A 16225-nucleotide genomic window follows, 5' to 3' on the forward strand; every position below is an offset into this window, starting at 1 on the left:
AACTGTCCTGGACATGCAAGAACAGAAAAGGGTTTTTTTTTGGGGGGGGGGGAGGGGTAGGGAAAGGCTGGGCAAACTCCTTCCTGTCCTGCAGGTACCCACCTACCTTTGTTCGCCCAAAGCAGGAGCAGTGGGCTGCTGTCCTCCCCCTCCCCTCCCCTCCCCCCACCCCTTCCCTGACAGCAGAGGACCACACCACCTAGGTGATGTCGAAACCCTTTGAGATGCACCAGGTGCAGAAGACCTACAACCCCGAGGGCTGCATTTTATCTGCTGGGTTACCCTTGGAAAACCAGATGTCTTTGGAGCCCTGGAAGCTCCTGACTTCAGGAAAACAAGGCATATTTACTATCTGAGAGGAGGGTTGGTGGTGTGGTAGTGCTGGTGAACTTCTCCAAAGCCTCCCACTTCCTCTGGGATCATGCTGCACATACGCAATGCTCCATAACCGGCTGTTTCTAGTTAGTAACAATGTGAGCAGCACCACTATGACAGCAAACATTCAGCATTCGTTTTGATGGGCAGCCATATTTCAAATGTGCCTCGGTTTACTTCTATAGCCAGTCCGTGACCATGCTTTTATAAATTAAGCTGCTTTGGAAGTCCCATGTATCTAAATCTTTGTTCACATCCAATATAGTTACCTTAACATAAAGTTCTAGAAGTAGAAATGTTGGGTCACAGGATGTTTTAAGGCTTATGTATTTGGATTTATTAATCCTTTTCTTTACATTTTCTGGATCCCTCTCGTGCTTAAAAATGCCTTTGTACTCTTTCAGACCCTAAAAGCTTTCACTCATCTCTGGGGAGACTAAAGACTCTCATGAGAGCCACTGCAGCAGCCTCACTGAGAGAAGAATTTGGAGAGTTCAATCAGGGCTGGGAACATTCTAGACACAGAAGAAATGAAAGATTTTTGGCGTGGAGAAAGGAAAGACAAAGTCTCTTTTGGGACTGGGAAGCAACACTCTCTTCCAGGCAGGGCGGAGCCTCTACCTGGTCAGAGAGGGCTGCAACCACAGCCCACGTGACACACACATTACTGCGTCTGCGTGTGGGAGTTACCCTGCTTACCTCCGAGGCTTGGGCTTGGCAGGTGGAGACGACTCCGCAGAAGTCGCGTTTAAGTGGCAACGAAAGGTAGGTAGCATTTTCATTCCCTTTCTGATTCTCCACCAGGCTCTCAGCTGTGTCACAGCTGGTGTAAGTGTGAATAGATGTTAATGAGTGTGAGCCAGCGGGATCCGGGTGGGTGGGTGCAGCGCGATACTTGGCCTCCCGGGAGGAAGGTCCTTGAGGTCGTCGTCTTTCTCTCTACAGGCATCGTGGCTATGGCCCTTTGCGGTGGGGCGGAGCAAGGGAGAACAGTGGGCCACAGAGGGGAGAGGGGCAGTTGAAAGTAGAGCGAGGCTTGGGGCCATTACTTGAGGTATCTGAGCCTTGGAGGCACCAGAACTGCAGACAGACCACACATCCGGGACTCCTTGGTCCGTGGTTGGGGAGGGGGAGCGGGGAAACCAGCCCACGCGGCACACGCGAGACGCAGTGCACATGCCCGGGGCTGCGCGCCTTCCCGTCGGCCCTTGTGCGGCGTGTGCGACGGAGTTTGCGTGCGTAGCTGTGAAGGTTGCGTCTTAACAGCTCGGTTCTTTCTGCCTGGTGAAACTCAGCAGGTAGGTCCACAGATCTGTCCTGCCTGGAGTTTAAGTGTGCGTGCGTGTGAGGGGGAGCCAGCGGGCTTCGGGAGGGTCAGGCGGTGCGATCTATGGCCTCTGAGGAGGAGGGTCCTCGAGGTCGTCGTCCTTCTCGCCACAGGCGTCACGGCCACCATAGCTCTCGTCCTGGTGGCAGGAAAGGGAGGGCGGTGGGCGGTGGAGGTCAGGGGGGTCAGATGAAGGTAGAACGAGTCTTGGCGGCGTTATTTGCGGTATCTGGGTCCTGGAGGCCCTGGAACTGCAGACAGAGCACAGAATCCAGAGTCAGCAATGGGAAGCTGGATGTGGCTGTATATTACAAAATCTCTCCATATTGGAGAGTTCGGGAGTGAAACTGAATCTCTTAAGTCGTACCTTTTTTTTTTTTTTTTTTTCAATCAAGTACTTGAAGGTCCTTTCTCTGCCAAATTGTCTGTGAGAGAAACAAAGGGGTTTGCTGACAGCCTTATTTGATGTTATTGGCAAGCAGGCAGTTATTATTAATTCAAGACTTACTTTGGAAATCTCACCAGATGTAAAAAAGAATTTGCAGTCAGCATGGTAATAGTCCAGTATAGTCTTTTTAAATTACATTCTCCAGTTCACCATTTTCTGCTTTCAGTGTGAAATATGAGTGGACGGGCAAGATCAAGATCTAGAGGAAGGGGAGATGGTCAAGAGTCTTCCAATACGGTTGAACCTGTGGTTGTGAGTGCTTTAATATCTTACTTCCCTTGGCAGAAATTAATAAAAGAAAATCAAAAAAATTGTTGAACCAATTTAGATCTGTTGTATAAAGGGCTATCTTGCTGAGAATGGTTGAAAAATGAATCTCATGACTGAGACATTGAGCAAGTAGACTTACATTCTGGCATTACCTGGATGTGTATATTGATATGAGCCTGGAAATCGTCTCTGTGACTTCCCTGTTGTGCTTATTAATTAACAAATAACACACAGCCCAGAAAAGATGAAAATGGTTTCCAGAATTATTGGTCCTTGCAGATAACTCCTTTCTTAGATTATTTTCTATATAGGAAGAGTAACTTTATTAAGAGTACTTACGGATAAAGATATAGGAAAAGCCTCTTCAGATTGGTGATTAGTTACGTCCATGTAGTATGTATATTTGTGCCTTCTCTTGTTATAGTATTAATAACAATACTTCTTATTTGCACCTACCCTCTCCCAAGGCCCCAAAACTAGGTGGCAAAAAATCTCAACAAAAGGAACCACCAACTGAGAATGTGGATATCGAACCTGGACAAGAGAAAGAAGGAGGAACTTCTGTGGCTCAAGGTGAAGGGGGATGGAGAGACAATTTGTATTTCGTTTATGATGTTATACTAGTAACAGGTATGAAGGGTTCCCTGAAAATTGGCTGGAAACCTGTTTGGTAAGGGAAAGGTATAGTTTGCAGCTGACTGCAGTCCCTCTCTGTGATAAGTTTTCCCTCTTTCAGCATTTTACCCACCTATGTTTTAAATTATTTGGCATTCTTGGAAAATACAGTCCTTGCCAAGGCTCTAAATTAGCAAATCAAAGGAAGCAACATTAAATGTAAACAAAATTATACACTTGTTTTCTAGTTAAACTGGATCTTTTTGGAATGTTGTTTTCAGGGTTAAGTCATTGCATCAAAAGTTTGAGCAAACCTAGATATATTCTGGTTAGCTCTTAGATTGTAATTTAAAAATTTTTTCATAATGCAGAGAAATAAAAAATGAAATCCTTTCCTAGTTGCTGTTAAAGTCTTCAATATTTTTGTCTTCCTGAGCCGTAATTTAGTTGTCACATATTCTTTTTAACTTTTTACTTAGAAAAGTTTTTAAAAGTACAGAAAAGTTATAAGAAAGCACAGTGTACTTCTGTATCCTCTTTACCTTGATTCAGCAATTGCTAATATTTTGCCATATAGTGTCCTTGCTTTAGGTATTAACATACATATTATTATTGCCAAACCATTTGAGAGTAAATTTCAAATACAACTCTTTACTCTCTAAGTAATTCAGTAAGTGTCTCCTAAAAACAAGGGTATTCTCTTACATAACCCAGTACAGTGATCAAATTCAGGAAATTTAACATTGAGAAAACATTATTATCTAATATATAGTCAGTTGGTCTAGTAATGTTTTTTATAGCATTATTTTTTCCTGATCCAGGATCCAATCCAAGACTACCCGTTGCATTTAGTTGTCATCTCTCTTTGGATTCCTTTCACCTGGAAGTGTACCTCAATATTTCTTTGTCTTTCTTTGTCCAAAAGATTGACATCTTTTGGAGTCCAAACCAGGTGTTTTGTAAAATGTTCTTCAGTTTGGGTTTGTCTCATCTTGCTATTTTTAAAGACTTTTTTTTCACTCATTTATTGAGGCCTGCTTGGTGGCAGGTGGTGTACTAGGTGCTAAGGATGTAAATACAAATGAGAATGATTTCTGTCTTGAGTTCACAATTTCTATCTTGAGTTTCTCTTGTCAGAGAAATTCACGTAAACAGCTGATCTGATGAAATAAGTGCAATAATAGACATGTATATAGGTTACAAACGTGACAACTAAGTTTGTTTTAAACAGTTTTAGAAAAAAACATGCTTCATAGAGGAGGTAATATATGAGAAACACAACTTCATTTTCTAGCAAAAAACTCTTTAGTGCTCATTGCGTTCTTATGCATCACATTTATTATAATACTAACCTGCAGTGCTTTATTTAATAACATTAATTTATGGTTTACCACTTATATTAATAACTCTCTGTTTATATCAACCTGAATTGGAAGGTGCAAGCCAGGTAATGGGTCTGGAAGAGACTGGGGGTGAGCACGGAGATGACCCTGATGTGAAGGGGAAGATTCCACCTAATCTAGTGCCTGCTAAAATTCCAGAAGCAGGTATGTTATCTATTAAGAATGCAAGTCATGGAGTAGTTGTTTTCTACAATATTTTTATACTTTAATAGCAAATCGCACACACACATTATTTGAAAGGTAGTTCAGACACCAAATGCTTGATTCAAGGACAGTATCAGGAAGAAATGAATTGTCAGGTCCATGTTGTTGAATTATAAAACATGAAAGTATTATTACTTCGGAGTAGAAGTCCTTTAAAACCCAAGGCAAATGATCAAATACTTTTTAAAGTACATAAATTAACGTACCCCAGTGCTAATTGGATATCTAAACAATACAATAGTATTGATGTTTTGTTTTTGAATTTGCCAGAACTGTTTCTCAAAAATCACTATCTTTTAGATGCCAAAAAATAATATGGATCTGTATGTTTTGGCTTTTCCAGGTTGGTTTGTTGTTTTTGAAATTGTGAGCCAGGCTGAGAAATGGTAGTATTTTTCCTCACATTTTAATGTTATATATGATGGTCGTGGCTTAAAACTAGTGTGACCATGTAATTTTTGTCATCCAAACTGGGATACTCTTGAGAGTTAAAGGGAGTGCCACTACTGCTTACTCCAGGACAACAGGTGTGAATGGAACAAATGCCACCTTTCTATATATAGGCCACGTAAAGGTTGAGCTGGATCATTGAAGTACTTTTGCACAAAAGAGACAAACCAAATGGAATGCTGTTCTTTGTCTTCTCTTTGAACAGTTCCAAGTATGACATAATTATTTGAACTAATATATGTAATTAGAAGGATACTTAAAGTTGATGCATTTGAATAACACTGGGTTTGCTTGCTTGTTTTGCTTCTTGGAGTTTTTGTTAGGTTGATTTTATTTTAACTGAAATCACTGGCAGTTTTTGCTCTCTACTTAGATTATCTTTAAATAGGCTCATAGGATTTAATTTGTTCTGGGCTTGAGAAATCTATGTTTCTTCATACCACCAAAAAGAATGATGCATTTAAAAAATTAGTGCTCATATGCCTGAAAATGTACATGTAGCATAGAAGCCTGTGCAGTTGTTAGGGTTCTGGTTTTAGTTTCATGTTATAAAACCAAAACTGTAGTGTCCTTTGTGTACCTTTTTTATTGTCTAAGTAAAGTTCTGCTAAGTAATGTACAACTGTTATGTTTATGTTTTAGGTGCTGGACAGTCATAAGTTAAAAAGAAGACAAGCTGAAGCCATAAATGCTGTTGTTATATTGATAATTTGGCTTATTAAATTCTCTCAATAAAGTTTTACAGTTTTCTCGGAAGAAATCATGCACATCTTTGGTTCAGTCTATTCCTAGGAACTTGATACTATTGTAAGTGGTATCTCAAAAGACTCTTCATGTTATGTTTAGAGCTGGTCTGTAGAAGTGCTATTTATTTTTGTATAATGATTTTGTGTCTGGCAACTTTGCTAAACTTATACTAACAGTTTATGTCTACAGTCTTTTGGATTTTCCACATACCCAATCATACTGTATGCAAATAATGACAGTTTTGTTTCTTCCTTTTAAATCTTTTTACCTTTTGTTGCCTTACCTTACGACACTGGCTGGACCCTTTCAGTACAGTGTTGAATAGAAGCGATGATAGTAGACATCTTTGTCATATTCCTGACCTCAAAGGGAAAACTTTTAACATTTCACTATGATGTACACTACAGGTTTTTATTAGATATCTTCTATTAGATTAAGGAAGTTCCTTTTTATTCCTAGTTTGCTAAGAGTACTTACCATGAATATTTGTTGAATTTTATCAACACTCATTCCTCATCTCTTGAGGCGATCTTACGATGTTTCTCCATTAATCTGTTAATGTGGCATTCCTAGAAAAAAAACCAATATGAGTCATGATATATTGTCCTTTTTCTGTATCGTTGGATTTCCGTTTCCTAATGTTTTGTTTAGGATTTTTGCATCTTTGTTTATGAGTTAGATTGGCCCATAATTTTTTAATGTACTCTCCATATTGCTTTTTTTAATTAATTAATTAATTTATTTGGCTGCACCGGGTCTTAGTTGTGGCACGTGGGATCTTTAGTTGTGGCATGCAGTATTTAGTTCCCTGACCAGGGATCAAACCTGGGCCCCTTGCATTGGGAGCACAGAGTCTTAACCACTGGACTACCAGGGAAGTCCCTCCATATTGAGTTTTGATATCAAGGGTTATTCTAGCTTTATAAAGTGAGTTGATGTAGATAGCTTCTTTTTCTATTTCCTGGTAGAATTCATCTAACATTGGAAATATTTCTTAAATGTTTGATAGAATTTGTCAGTGAGGCCATCTGGGCCTGGAGTTCTCTTTTTAGGACAGTTTTTAATTAATGAGTCGATATCTTATTTTCTATTCTTCAGTCAGTTTGGGTAAGTTTTATTTTTATAGGATTTTGGCTTTGTTATCTAAATTTTCATTACACGAAGTTGTCCAAAATATCCTCTCATTATCCTCTTAATGTCTGCAGAATCTGTAACGATACTGCCATTTTCATTCTTAGTACTGATAAATTGTGCCTTCTCTCTTGCATTTTAAATCAGCCTCCCCAGAGGTTTACTGATTTTTTTTCTAGTCTTTTCAAAATAAAACCAATTTTTGGCTATGCTGACCCTATTCTGTTTCATTTCTCACCTTTATTATTTCTTTTCTTCTTTCTCTATTTAATCTGCTGTTCTTTTTCTAACTCCTTAAGATGTTTGGCTCATTAATTTTCAGCCTTTTAAAGATATACTTTAAAATTATAATATTCTCTCTAAATAGGGCTTTAGCTTCATCTCACAAGTTTTGATATGTAGTATTTTTGTTACTCAACTCAAAGTATGTTCTAATTTTCATTCTGATTTCTTTGGACTTTGGATTACTTCTAAGTGTATTTCTTAACTTTTAAACATTGAGCACTTTCTAACTTTTTGTTATGCAGCACAAATAACTGATATAACTGTTCAGAAGAGATACAGCTAAAACATAAGAATTCAGAAAAGTTGAAAATAAAAGGATGGGCAAATGATATTCTACACAGAATACCTAAAAATAGGCTTTGAGATAAATAGGCATTTCTAGAAATAAGGGACACCTCATATAGAAAAATTGAATTTATCAGGAAGATTTAACAGTTTTAAATAGGACCCTAATAGCATGGCTTCAAAATGTGATGGAAAAATTGGCAAAACCACAAGGAGATATCAGTAAGGATATGTAAGATTTGTACGTCATAATTAACAAATTTTAGCTAATGGAAATATATAAAACTGTATTCAACAACATATTCAATACATACTCCTTTCAGTGCAATTATGTGTGAGAGGATATACACTGTATTTCAGTTCTTTGGAATTTGTTGAGATGTGTTTTATGACCCAGCATATGGTCAATTTTTGTAAAAAATTCCATACGTGCTTGAAAAGAATGTGTATTCAGTTGTTGAATGTGAGTGGTATACTCTGCCTAACTTCATGTTCCTATCCTGCACCTGCACCTCACAAGATTTTAGTGCTATGGTCCCCTTACCCTGAGAAGGCAAGGAACCCTTGGGCAATGGCTCAAGTCTTGCTGCCTTCCTCAGCCTCCACTTGGCCTATAGGAAACTAGTTCATTCTTGCCATACCCACATAGTGGTAGTAGAGCATGTTCCTAGGCTGTGGTTTCTTTTCTCCCAGCTGTCACTGGCAGCTCTACAAGCCTTTCTCTCTGAAACTTCTCTAGGCAAAAAGCAGGTTCCTGTTTCCAGGGGATATACTTCAAGCTCTAAAAACTTGGTCATCACATTTCATTCTGGTTGCAGCACTAGAATGGGTTTCTGATTTTCTACAACGCAGTGAGCATACAGCTGGTGGGATGCCAGCCTTCCCTTTTAAATATATTTCAAGTGTCTTTGAGTGTATCTCTTGGATCCCAATTCATTTGGTTTCAAATAGGGAGGGTAATTTACCCTCCCTCCAACTTAGTGTAGAGAGGATTCATTTCACATCAGCCCTCACTAAGTTGACAACTCACAATTTAGGTATTTTATTTCAACAAATCCCTGTTTAAGGACTTTTCAAACTTGTACTCGTCTTTATGTAGACTGGCTAGGCTAGCAAGGTGAGGAGACGTATCATCTGCTCTTTAAAATGTGTTACTTATTGCCTATTGTCTTGTTGTCCTGTTGTCAGTAGGCATTTGGATATAATGAATTTAGTAACTTTGAAATTCATTAAGGTTATAGATAGCATTTGAAGCCATGAGTCCACAGGAACTCACCTAGGGAGAGATTACATAGAGAGAATAGAGCCACGGGCAGGGCCTTGGAGCACTCTACAAAAGGTAGAACCTACAAAGAAAAGGATTGAGAAAAAGGACCGCCAGAGAGGTAGGAAGAAACTAGGTGAGGTATCAAAATCTAAAGGAAATAAAGTGTTTAAGGGAATAATAAATGGTCAACAATTTGAAATGCTGGCGAGAGGTCATGCAATAAAGGTGTAAGGAAATTTATGGTTAGTTTGGCAAGACATATCACCAGAGACCTTGATAAGAGCCATTTTAGTGGGAGTTATAGAGAGAAAAGCCTGACTGAAGAGGATTAAGTGAGAATGGGAGGTGAGCAAGTGGAGATAGTCATCATAGAAATGTATTTTTTATTGAGGTACAGTTGATGTACAATGTAAGTTTGAGGTGTACAACATAGTGATTGACGATTTTCAAAGGTTGAACTCTGTTTATAGTTATTATAAAATATTGGCTATATTCCCTGTGCTGTACAATATATCCTTGTAGCTTATTTATCTTATCCATAGTAATCGGCACCTTTTAATCTCCTACCCCTATCTTGCCCCTTCCCACTTCCCTCTCCCACTGGTAACCATTAGTTCTCTGTGTCTGTGAGTCTGTTTCTGTTTTGTTATATTCACTAGTTTGTTGTATTTTTTAGATTCCAACTATAAGTGATATCATACAGCATTTGTCTTTCTCTGTCTGACTTATTTCACTAAGAAGAATACCCTCCAAGTCCATCCATGTTGCTGCAAATGACATTATTTCGTTCTTTTTTATGGCTGAGTAATATTCCATTGTAATTATATACCACATCTTCTTTATCCATTCATCTGTTGATGGACACTTAGTTTGCTTCTGTATCTTAGCTATTGTAAATAATACTACTATAAACATTGGGGTGCATGTGTCTTTTCTAATTAGTGTTTTCATTTTTCTCTGTTAAATACCCAAGAGTAGGATTGCTGGATCATATGGTAGGTCTGTTTTTAGTTTTTTGAGGAGCCTCCATACTGTTTTCCGTAATGGCTGCACCAATTTACATTCTCACCAACAGTGAAAGAGGGTTCCTTTTTCTCCACATCCTTGCCAACATTTGTTATTTGTGATCTTTTTGATGATAGTCATTCTGATAGGTGTGAGTTAATAGCTCATTGTTTTGATTTGCATTTCTCTAATAATTAGTGATGTTGAGCATCTTTTCATGTGCCTGTTACAAATCTGTAGGTCTTCTTTGGAGAAATGTCTATTTAGATCTTCTGCTCATTTTTTAATTGGGTTATTTCTTTTTTTGATGTTGAGTTGTATGAGCTGTTTATATATTTTGGATATTAATTCCTTATCAGTCATATCATTTGCAAATATTTTCTCCCATTCAGTAGGTTGTCTTTTGGTTTTGTTGATGTTATAGAAATGTATTTTGAGGAGCTTTGATGGTAAAGAAGAAGGAAATGGAAGTTTAGCTGGGAGGCTGGCACAAGGTCAAGGGGGGATTATTTTTTGGTAGAGTGATATTAAGGCATGTTTGTGTGCTGGTGAGAATGGTCCAGTAGAGGATGGAAGGATAAGGCCGTAGGGGAGGGATCCAAGCACGATTGGAGGGGGTGGCTTTGGATAGGAACAGGACACCTTTCCACAGTAACATGAAGGCTATGTAAATTTCTCTGAGTAGAGGAATGGGTAAGATTAGAAAGCAGACAGGAGGACTTCTACTTTTTCCTTTATACCCTGTTATGATTTTTGAATTTTGACCATGATTATATTTGCTTTTCTAAAGTAATAAAGATCTTTTATTAAATTTAAAATACTTTCGGAGAGAAGCTTGTGGTCACTTACTTTGCAGCCATCTTGTGTTCTGAGGTGCACATGAACCCCTATCAGGGGAAGCAGGAGCTCTCATTTGATTCCCCTCCTTGGCCAGGGTACAGCCAGGCCTGAAGACATTCTGCCAGGGTCACATTAAGATCCTTAGAGGCTCTGAGGCTCAGAAAGATTATGGAGTGCTCTCATTTACACTTGCCATGTATCAATACATTTCATGATAAAAATTGATGGTAAAGTTTTTATATTTCACCCATGATGTTGATTTTGCTGTTTCTTTGAATATCAAATTCAAGTATCAAATGTTTCTAACAATCTCTTTCTCATTGCTGGGAGCCCCCTTCCTGCTGGTGAGCTAAACACTTGCTTAGTTGGTCTTTAGGGTAACCTAGCACTGATATTGGTCCTTCCTTCAGGTTTTTACCCCTCCCAGTCCATCACCACGCACTGGATTGCTGTAAGATACAAGGAAACCTAATATAACCTGGATGCTATGCTCAGTTTCCGTATCTGTCCTCTGGGGGCAGGAGAGAAATGCCAGATGGATGGGAAGAGTCCATTAAACTGGTGCCTCATGAAAGCAGGGAACCAATTTTAGTGTTTCGTTGCAGGCCACAAAGGGCAGGCATTTGTTGGAAAGATGCTGGGGTGCTTCAAGAAATTGAAGCAAGAGTAGGCTTAGGAAGGGGAGGCACCAGGGCAGCTCTTGGGACCTCAGCTGTGGTGGTTCTGTCCCTCTTGACCTGGTGTGTGAAAAAAACCCCAGAGCATGGAGGATATGGCACCCCCTGTCTGTCTACCTCACCTGAGGAGTGGCAACCCTCCCGGCACTCTGGGAGTACCAGTACAGAGGCAACCTGCTGGGGACCAGCATCCTATCTTCCTTCGGGGCTCCTGATTCCTGACAACCACCTCCTGCTGCTGACCCCAGGAGGTCTAGGCACTTCCCCCTACCTGGAGGAAGGGGCCAGGTGGAGGGTTGATATCCCCCGCTAACCAGGGAGAACTCTGCCACGATGTAATCAGGCAGCACAGCCCCACGGGCCGGGCAGTGCAGCGTGTACTGGGCCAAGGCCAGCTATCACCAGGACTCAGGGGCCAGAGTCTTCCTGGAACACAGTCTCCCTGACTCTCGAGCACGGGCTATCTGCTTCTCCTGAGCCTTGTGCTGACGCCTGCCCTGGGCTGCACTCCCCGGGACCAGCACCTGCGGTCGCTTCCCAACATCCCCCAGCTGCCCAAGACCTAAGCCGCTTGTTCTGGGCTCAGTCTTCGTGGGCCCCTTGGTGCCGCTGCCCACTGCCAGCAGCTCCCAGCGCAGCAGCGCCTCCCAGACGCGTGGCCGCCCACTGCCCCCACCGGTAGCTCCACAGATGGAAAAGCTGCTTTCCCGCCCCTCCCACCTGCTGCCCGCCCCGGGTCTCTGCTAGGGCTTGAGGGTCTTGGGACGGTGTCCTGTAGTTCAGGCCCCTCTCTCAGCCGTAGGGGAGATGGCAGCAGTAGGCATGGCCTTGTTGTGCCTCGTTCCTCCCACTGCTCCCGGGGCGGCTCAGCGTCTGCTGGGCCAAAAGGCCGGCTGCCAAACCCTCAGCCCACCCTTGGCCTTGGGAGCCCGAGGAGAAGGTGACGAGGAGGCGAGGAGCAGGCACAGACTGTGCAGAGCGCCGATAAGATGGGCGTGGGACATGCCTCCTCGGGCCCGGTGGCCTTGGGAGCTCTGCCCCTCTGCATCTGGGGTCCAGGCCTGTCCCAGAATGGAGCTGGGGCTTCATCCTTATGGGGCAGAGCAGAACCTGGGGTGGGCGGGGAGCCTGGGACGGGGATGGGGACACGCTCAGTCTCAGAGACGATGGCCTATCACAGCTTCTGCCAGCGCTCCTCAGGACCCGGCCTCTGGGGGGCCATTTCCCAGCCCCAGGGGCGTTTCTGGACTTGGCTACCCTTCCGTCCCTAGCCCCGCAGGGCTGGGGGAGGAGACATGGATGAAGGGAAGTACAGGGGAGGAAAATCAGGGTTGTATAAGGGGGCACAAAGCCTGTCCTCCCGGAATACCGCATGAGATGCAAGGTAATCTCTCCCTAGAGGCCTTTGGTGAAGTGCAGTGGACAGTGCCCTGAATGAGAATCAAAAGAACTGAGTTGGCTTGTGGTTCTACTTAAAAGCTATGTGTCTCCCTGTAATATGTAGATGATCCTCTTTGAGTGTCAGCTTTCTTGCCTGTAAACTGGAGATAATTCCTACCTCACAGGGATTCCACAGAGATTAAATGAGATGAATAAATGGCAGGGTGCAAAGGAAAAAGCTAGGCCTGTTCTAAAGGCACAGCGAATGTTGGTTGTATCCAAACGTGAATTTTTCTAGGACCAGGGATAGAGGCCCGACTACACTAGAAGTGAGGGCCAGCCACTTGTGATCCACTCACAGACTTGCCTCACACCCCATCACATCTCCCCACACCCTGCTGCCTGTCAACTCCCTTCCTCTCCAATACTCACTGTCACCTGGGGCTCTAGCACACCAGACCACACTACTTGCTCTCTAGTGCACAGGGGAGTGCAGCCAGTGTCACACCCGAGGCCCTCAGGAACAGTGGCCTTAGCCTGCATCTGATGTCCAAGATGAAGTGCTAAGCAGAGATATATGCTGTAGAGCAGTGTGTGGGATATGGTTCCTGTATGTGTGTGTGCAGGATATACATATAAAATATGCTTGCATATTCATTGTATATGATTACGGAAGAGTACACACTTTTCATTTCTATGTAAATTTATGGACAAAAACACAAGAAACTGTTAACAGTAGTTATCACTAGGCAGTGGAACTGGGGTGGTGGGAAGGGAGAAGAGGAGAGTTTAAAAATTCTTACCAATCATTATCATTTGAATATTTTTACTATGAGCATGTGTTACTTTTATAATAAAGAAAACTTTAAATCAAAAGATATAGATGATAAATTGATCTGTAAATACAGATGATAGAAAATGGATATAGATAAATGATATATAGATATCTGCGTACCTGTTTCCTCACATGTGAAATGGTACCTATTTCACAGCATTACTGTGAGGGGTAAATGACTAAATGCATTCAACCCCTTGGAACAGTTGCTGGCACACACTAGGTGCTCAATAAATGTTCTCTTTAGTGCAATAATGATGCGGAGGAAGACAGGATGGCTGGATGTGATAATCTCTTTTGCCACCTTGTGGTCAGTGTATGCCATGCAGGAATGTCAATGCCAATAAGAAGCATCTTTTCAACCCTTTGGGTAGGTGAGTGTATGAGTTCTGGCCTTAGTGAGGGTGGCGGACCTATGACTTTTCAAATTGAAAAAGAGTATAAACAAACAAACAAACAACTTTCTAAATAGGTAGCTAGATGAGACTTATTGTCCTCTACTCATTGCTTCCCATTTGGATTCCCAGCCCTGAAAGTGTCGATGAGAAATAGCGCATTGACTGGTTTTCTGTTCGTTTTCAAGCCTCTCTTTATCCATCAGCCTTCTTAGTTGCAAGCGACAGAACCCATTCTAGCTTCTTTAGGTAGAAAAGGGATTTTTTTAAACTGCTATTAGGTAGAGCACAAGGAAATCTCCAACAGGTGAGAGTATCTGGCTTGGGGGCTAGGCAGTCAGAAGTTGGTGCAATCCACCTCCTCTGGGGACAGGTACTGCTGAGGCTGAACCCAGGACTGTGCCATTGGAACATCTACTACAGTTGCTTGTGAAAACTCGGCATCTCTCAGCCATGCTCTACCATTTCACCAGGCATGGATTCCACTGGATGATTGTCTCCTTACTTGCTTCTCTCTCCTGACCCAAAGTCTTTTTAAAAAAATTTTATTGAAGAATAGTTCACTTACAACATTGTGTTAGTTTCTGGTGTACAGCAAAGTGATTCAGTTATATATATATGTATTCTTTTTTATATTCTTTTCCATTATGGTTTATCACAGGATATTGAATATAGTTCCCTGTGCTATACAGTAGGACCTTGTTGTTTATCTATTTTATATATAGTTTGCATCTGCTAATCCCAAACTCCCAATCCTTCCCTCTCCCACCCCTCCCCCTTGGCAACCACAAGTCTGTTCTCTATGTCTGTGAGTCTGTTTCTGTTTCTTAGATAAGTTCATTTGTGTCATATTTTAGATTCCACATGTAAGTGATATCATGTGGTATTTGTCTTACTCTTTCTGACTTACTTCACTTAGTATGATAATCTCTAGCTGACCTGAAGTCTTTTTTTTTTTTTTTTTTTTTTTTTTTTTTTAGCTGCGTTGAGTTTTTGTTGCTGCGCACGGGCTTTCTCTAGTTGCGGTGAGCAGGGGCTACTCTTCGTTGCGGTGTGTGGGCTTCTCATTGCGGTGGCTTCTCTTGTTGCGGAGCATGGGCTCCAGGCACGTGGACTTCCGTAGTTGAAGCACTCGGGCTCAGTAGTTGCGACACACGGGCCCTAGAGCATGTGGGCTTCAGTAGTTGCAGCACGTGGGAGCAGTAGTTGTGGCGTGGGGGCTCAGTAGTTGTGGCTCACAGGCCCTAGAGTGTGCAGGCTCAGTAGTTGTGGCACACAGGCTTAGTTGCTCCGTGGCATGTGGGATCTTCCTGGCCCAGGGATCAAACCCGCGTCCCCTGCATCGGCAGGCGGATTCTTAACCACTGTGCCACCAGGGAAGTCCTGACCTGAAGTCTTGATGGGGAACATCTGATCGGTGGAGCCCAGGGCTCACACCTCTCCCTCGGCTGACTTCTGGTTTCCACCTTACGGAGGCAGAACTCTTAGTGTGGGGATTCTGCAAATTTAGAAAGGCTTTTCAGAAGAGACTGGTGTTAGGGCAGGGGGTGATGCTCTGTCCCTAGGGAGAAGATATTGAGTGTGTGTACTTCAGAAACCCATGTCCCTTCCTGTCTAGCAACAGGTTCTAGATATGGTCCAGACACTACCAGGAATTTAGGTCTGCCTGAGTCTGTGGTCAGAGTCCATACTGATTATCCAGGGGGAAGACCATGGCGAGACCAGATGGGATGGTTCTTTTAGGCTGGGCCCTCCATGGGGACAGGGACCATGTCTGCCTGGTCTACCACTGTATCCCTAGCAGCTAGCTCAGTGCTTCCATACATGATTAAAGGAACGATGCAATGAAGGAACAAATTAAGCTGGCCACTTTCCTTATGAGTTGTAAATTTTCAGTGACTCTTAGGGCTCTTAATCTCAGCAGAGGCCTGAAAGATGCTGTCTTGGGGATGTCTTGTTAGATAAGGGAGATCCAGAGAGAGGTAGCTTCACTCACACCAAACTGCAGATTCACATAAGGTTTCTGACTCCCCTCCAGGAGGGTTCTGCCCAAGCAGACACATTCAGTGTCTCCATTCAGAGGGAAAGGACAACCAAGTGTGTGCCACCAGATTTTACTGTCCAACTAGGTACTTTCTTGAAAAAATTCTGCTCTCAGAACATATTTCCATGGAGGCTGGCAAACCCAGGTATTGAGGTTCACTTTTTTTCCATATATCAATTGTCCAGCCTCACTTGTTGAAGAGATTATTCTTTTTTAATTGAATTTCTTTGGCACGCTTGTGA

General features: G+C 42.2%; 1 protein-coding gene across 1 annotated transcript; it reads left to right on the forward strand.

Moving 5' to 3' along the window:
• Nucleotides 1–502: 502 nt before the first annotated feature.
• Nucleotides 503–5852, forward strand: PAGE4 (PAGE family member 4). Its single transcript, XM_082376032.1, has 5 exons — nt 503–1140; nt 2317–2402; nt 2888–2993; nt 4472–4582; nt 5735–5852. The coding sequence occupies exons 2-5, from the start codon at nt 2325–2327 to the stop codon at nt 5749–5751; spliced, it is 312 nt and encodes a 103-aa protein (XP_082232158.1). The 5' UTR covers nt 503–1140; nt 2317–2324; the 3' UTR covers nt 5752–5852.
• The last annotated feature ends 10373 nt before the right edge of the window (nt 5853–16225 follow it).

Source organism: Balaenoptera borealis, assembly GCF_965194805.1.
Source record: "Balaenoptera borealis genome assembly, chromosome: X".
NCBI classification, from domain to species: domain Eukaryota; kingdom Metazoa; phylum Chordata; class Mammalia; order Artiodactyla; family Balaenopteridae; genus Balaenoptera; species Balaenoptera borealis.

Coding starts and splice junctions, on each gene's coding strand:
- PAGE4 (XM_082376032.1), top strand. CDS start 2,325: ATGAGTGGACGGGCAAGATCAAGATCTAGAGGAAGGGGAGATGGTCAA. Junction 2,403..2,887: donor ATACGGTTGAACCTGTGGTT/GTGAGTGCTTTA, acceptor CCCTCTCCCAAG/GCCCCAAAACTAGGTGGCAA. Junction 2,994..4,471: donor AGGAACTTCTGTGGCTCAAG/GTGAAGGGGGAT, acceptor CTGAATTGGAAG/GTGCAAGCCAGGTAATGGGT.